The sequence below is a fragment of the Marmota marmota genome, unplaced genomic scaffold, assembly GCF_001458135.2.
Source record: "Marmota marmota marmota unplaced genomic scaffold, marMar, whole genome shotgun sequence".
Classification (NCBI taxonomy): domain Eukaryota; kingdom Metazoa; phylum Chordata; class Mammalia; order Rodentia; family Sciuridae; genus Marmota; species Marmota marmota.
This window is the reverse complement of record NW_026000082.1, coordinates 42,451,213-42,456,733: the sequence shown is the minus strand read 5'-3', so window position 1 is coordinate 42,456,733 and position 5,521 is coordinate 42,451,213. Positions and strand designations below refer to the sequence as shown.

At 54.8% G+C, this 5,521-nt stretch overlaps 1 protein-coding gene across 1 annotated transcript in view; it reads right to left on the bottom strand.

The window, feature by feature from the left end:
- Positions 1 to 5,521, bottom strand: part of Spata21 (spermatogenesis associated 21) — a 24,338-nt gene that overhangs the window by 10,678 nt on the left and 8,139 nt on the right. Inside the window, exons 3-7 of the mRNA XM_048782719.1 lie at positions 5,393 to 5,521; positions 5,023 to 5,111; positions 2,456 to 2,593; positions 1,046 to 1,117; positions 809 to 926 (exon numbers count right to left, since the gene is read on the bottom strand). Coding sequence (XP_048638676.1) covers positions 809 to 926; positions 1,046 to 1,117; positions 2,456 to 2,593; positions 5,023 to 5,111; positions 5,393 to 5,521 — 546 coding nt within the window. The remainder of the gene's footprint in view (positions 1 to 808; positions 927 to 1,045; positions 1,118 to 2,455; positions 2,594 to 5,022; positions 5,112 to 5,392) is intronic.

The following is a 5,521-nucleotide window of genomic DNA, read 5'->3' as shown; positions in this document are numbered from 1 at the left end:
TTTTTTTTAACCCATTCTACTAGCCTATGTCTTTTGATTGGTGCATTTAAGCCATTAACAGTTAGGGGTACTATTGAGATATGGTTTGTATTTCCAGCCATATTTGATTATGTATGTTACTTAACATGATTTGTTTTTCCTTTATGATAGCAATGTGCATTTTGCATTCTGATCTCATTTGATCCTCACAACCGCCTCTGTTGAAAGCTAACATTTATTGAGCATCAACTATTAAAATATGTTCAATATTTAAGATGAGAAACAAAGGATCGGGGTCCAAAACTGGTATTTGGAGATCAAGGGAGCCTTTCCACTTTCACCCTTTCCTTCTAGCCCTGGATGTTTGAGTAGCTTTTATGTGCAGCCATCTCTTCCTTAAATGCACCACTGCCTCCCCACCCACCCTCCCTGAGTCCTCTGGCAGGGTCCATCTGATTCCTTTGCTGAGATTGCTTTACAGAAAAGAATTCTTCCTGCTGAAGTTGCGGAAATAGGAAGGTGTGAGGATGGGACTACCAGTCGCCATTCTTCCCACTTGGAGAGAGCCTGACTCAGCTTGAAGCCATTGCATAGAAAAGGACAGATGGAGAGATAAAGCCTTACCAATAACATTTGGTCTCCTGGATCCAGCCATTCCTGAAGGCCCAACCAGTTATTTGAGCCAATACATTCCCCTGTTGCTTAAGGCAATTTCCTTTGAGTTTCTTTTGCTTGCAACTAAGAATCTTAACAGAGTCTTAACACTGCCAAGACACTAGATGTCACCTTTGTGTCCACAGCCTCCACCCCAACAAACAGCCCCACTCACTTTGTGATCTCCTCTAAGGCTGCCTCCGGCAAGGCCAGCATCTCCACCAGCAGAGACAGGATCTCAAAGAGCAGAGTGTGGGGGTTCGGGGGAGCCATGTTCGCCAGGGCATTCTGTTCTGGGGACATGGGATGGTAGCTGCCATTACCACTGGGTGGCCCTGGATACTGCCCACCACCACGTCAGCCTCTTGATCCCCTCTCCAACTCTAAAGGCCCTGGTTCCATCCCTACTCACCCACAGAGCAGAAGAAGCGTTTGCTGTCTGTCATCACAGCCAAGAAGTCTTTGAAGTCCACATGACCATCTCCTGTGAAGGCCAGAAGAGGGACAGGGTGGGCGGGGCCCAGAGCGCGTCCAGGCAGCGCAACGCAGGCATGGTGACCCGCATGCACTCAGTGGGTCGGATTATGAAAGTCATGGGCCTTCACTGCATGGTGTGCATAAGGAAGTAGAAGGCTACGAGGAAAACCTCCTGGGGTAGAAGCCACTAGAATTTGTGCTTTGGAGGCAGTGTTCTGAGTTCACATCCCAGGGCTACCTCTTCCTACCCAGGTGACCTTGGCCAAGTCTCTTAAACCCAGTAGCTTTCGTTTTCTTTTCTTTAGAGTGCAGATAATCATAATACCTATCTCATGGGCGATAAAAACGAAGTCAAGTCCTTAGAACAGGCCATGTATATGTTAGATGCTCACTAAATTCAGTGACTGTTATTGTTGTTACTGAGTGCTTGTCACTGCACAAGAACACACACCCATGAGATTTCCCCCTGGGCCTTCAAGTCCCTGCAGGATCCCCTTGTCACCTGTGTCCAGCCTCACTCTGTGCCAAGCTCCCAGGCACTACCAACCTGCTTTCCCAGGGAGCCACTTTGTTCCTTGCTCAGGGCCTTTGCACATGCTGTTTCCTCTGCCTGGACTCCTCTTCACCACCCTGCAACTCTACTTATGCAAGGCAAGCACTCTACCCACTGAGCTGTTTCCCCAGCCCAATGCCTCTTAACTTTTATCAGCCCTGGCCCAAAAGCACCGTGTCCGTGAGCCCCTTGAGGGCTGCAAGATGAGTCCTACACGTCTTTTTATCCTCAGTGCCCCAAATAGAAATGGACACACAGTGAGCACTTAGTGAATACTTACTGGATGAATATATTAGCAGTTACTATCTCCCATACCCCTGTGCTTAGTACTTGGCCTGGGTTATGCAAAAGCCTGATGAGATAGGGACCGTAATCAACCCCATTTTACAGAAGGAGAAACTGAGGGTTCATGAAGTTCCGTGACTTGGCCAAGGTCTCACGGCTGGTAAAGGGAGTGACTGAGCAGAGGAGGAACACTTGGTGGAGCTTGCACTGGAAGCCGAAGGGAAGAGATCCCAAGATCCCCACCACCCTGGGGTCAGGAGTAGGTTTGGGTCATCTTTGGGTCCCCAGCAGCTGGCACTGAATAGGTGCTCAGGGAGCCTCGGCTCCTGGCACCAGGATCTGCTACATAATTTGTGGGATCCAGGGCTCAATGAAAATGCAGGACAGGGTCCCCTGTGTACAGAGAATAGCTAAATTGTCACAGCGCGCCTTAAACCAAGCACCCATCTGCAGGCGCGGGGCCCGTGATGCGCCTGCGCGGGCTCTCAGCCACAGCCAGCTCCTCACCGTCCACGTCGGCGCTCACCAGGACGTCCTCCACCTGGGCCGGCGTCAGGGAGAAGCCCACCAGGAGCAGCATGTTCTTGAGGCTCTGCGCGTCCACCTCGCCAGGGCCGTTGAAGATCTCAAAGTAGCTGCGGAAGGCTGCGAGGAGAGCACGTTACCCGGGGAGGGACACCCTGTCTTTTTCAGACACCCTCCTGCCCCAAGTCCTCTACTACCGTGAACAGATGAGGACAACGATAATTAGAAGAGCAAAAGTCGGGTGGACACCGAGGCCCATCTGTAAGCCACTCAGGAGGCCAAGGCAGGAGGATCACAAGTTCAAAACCAGCCTCAGCAACTTAGTGAGGCTCTGTCTCAAAATAAAGAAGGGCTGGGGACTTGTCTCAGTGGTTAAGCACCTTGGGGTTCAATTATGGATACCAAGAAGCCAGGCTGGCAAAAACTCATCTCACTGGTGACGTATTTGGTGACAGGAGCATCCCTACCCTACTTCGGGACACCTTATGCCATGCCCAGGTTCTCAGTCCCTACATCGTCCTATGGAGCAGAATTCTTACTCCCTTTGTAAAGATGGGGAAACTGGGCCGAGAGGAGTGGTGACTCCTTTCGAGTCTAAGCCTGTGTCCTTGAGCTTGGTGTCTGCACTCCTTTGTGTGGAAATGGCTTCCAGGGTAACTTCAGTGTTCTGGGACAGAGCAAGGGACAGGAAGCTCACCGAGAAAGTCCCGGAGCCGCGCACACTGAGAGGAAAGGCCAGAGGGCTCAAGACGGGCAGCCTTGGGCCTCTCAGCCTGCAGCAGAGCCCGGTCAGAGAGCCCAGTGACTGGCTCTGTCCTTGAACAAACTGGGTTGCTGCTGTAGGCTGAGCTGTGTCCCCAAATTCACATGCTGAAGTTCTAACCTCCACATACCTCACCTTGTGACTGTGTAGGAAACAGAGCCTTTAAAGAAGGGGTTAAGTTAAAACGAGGTGATCAGGGTGGCGCTGATCCAATCTGATTGGTGTCCTTACAGAGCAAAAGGAAATTCGGAGACACAATGATCTTGGGGCTGTGCATGCACAGAGGGAAGGCTGGGGAGGACACGGCAAGAAGGCAGCCACCTGCAAGCCAAGGAGAGAGGCGTCGGGGACACCAACCCAGCCTTGGACCCCCAGCCTCCGGGACTGTGAGGAGATCAATGTGCTCGGGCCAGCCAGCCTGCGGGTACGTGGGTTTGGTAGCCCGAGCTGACCGATGCAGTTCCACAGGCAGGTCGCCATCGTCCTGAGCCGTGGTTCCGTGTCTTGTGTGACAGGCGGAAGCCCTCCTGGGGCCGCTGCGTGACTGTATCACTGTATGCTGCAGGTGCCCAGCAGAGGTGAACCGTGGGAGGGGGACGGCGGGGACAGAGTGGGGTAAACTGGCCTGCCCTGGCAGACACCAAGGAAGGAACAGAACAGCTCCCAAATCCGAAGCGAAGGTTCAGAATGTCCCAGGACAGCTGGGCGTCGGTCAGCGGTAGGATACCTGCTCAGCACATGCGCCTTGCCGTCCCCAGCACAAAAACAAACCAACAAAACTCAAAATGCCCAGTGGCTTGAGCCACTGGAGCAGAGAAATCACCCTTTCTTCCCCAGACAGGGACTGATGGTCGAGGTGGGAACCTTGAGCCTCCGTGTCAAAACCGCACATTGTTCGTAACAACTCGAGGAGATGGGTCTGTGCTTGGAAGAGGACCCCTACTAGGTAGCGATGGGTAGCTATGGAGATTTTTGTTTGTTTGTTTGTTTTTGGGGGGGTGGGTACCAGGGATTGAACTCAGGGCACTCCACCACTGAGCCCCATCCCCAGCCCTATTCTGTATTTTATTTAGAGACAGGGTCTCACTGAGTTGCTTAGCACCTCGCTGAGTTGCTGAGGCTGGCTTTGAACTCACGATCCTCCTGCCTGGCCTCTCAAGCCGCTGGCGCCACCAAGCACGGCTAGCTATGCAGTTTTGATGCTAAAAGGACGAGGTCACTGCCCTGGAGCCTGTGAGAGCATGTGAGGAAGGCAGAGGGAGGGGCTGCTTTGTCCAAGAGGGTCCCACACTTTGCAAAGGAAGACAAGGGAGGAGGACGCACACCTGTTCTTATAAGATGTCAGGGGCTGAGGTACCGTGGCCCAGCCCCAAGGACAAGCAAGAGCCGAGGGCACAGGTGACTTCCAGGGCAGAGCTTCAGAGCTTTTAAATTTGGGGGTGGGTGGAAAGCAGTGGGAAAGGGGGACCTGTCTAAGGCTGGTGGCCTTGTCGATGGAGAGGGACTGTCTAGGATAGGCCGGGGCCTGGGAGCACTGTGTCCCGCCCGAGCTTCCTGCCAAGAGGACAATCAGAGCAGCTTGGGGTGAGGCCACACAGCCTTCGAAGCCCACCAGGCTCTGCAGGACCTCGTCCCCCCTGGAGCTGGCAGAGCCCAGACCTTAAGTCAGAGAAGTCAGTGGACACAGCGCTGCGGGCTGGGGCTACCTCCCACGCCCCCTGTGCCCAGGCCACCTGCAGATAACCCAGGGGCCCCACACAGGGCCGTGGGGCCTGGGAGAGCTCACCTTCCTCCTGCTTCTGGGTGAGGTGCTCCTCCGACCACTCCTCGCAGCTCTGGTACAGCTTGAGGAGGCTGCGCTCCTCCAGCTCCTGCCTGCAGAGCACTGGATGTTGCCACCTGGGCCCAGGGCCACCGCCAATGGCCATGGGGGGGGGGAAGCCAGGACAGAGAGGGTCATGGCAAGAGCCCTGTGGGTTGGGGGCAAGAGTGACAGGAACAGGAGCCAGAGGGGGAGCGAGGCCGAGGGTGAGGAGGACCAGCAGGAAAGGAAACAGAGACCAGGGGACAGGGCTGGAAGTACCCAGGGGGACAGCCCAGGAGGGAGCAGGCAGGTGCAGAGACAGGGACGAGGCCGGGGCTGGGGTGGCGCCTACCGTGCCTTGGTGTAGCTCAGGCTCCTGTCCTTGCTCTGGGGCAAAAGCTCCGGCCGCCTCCAGCCCAGGTCCATGGTGGGGACCGGCAGGACTGGGCAGGGCCCAGCGGCGGGGGCCAGGGCGCCCATG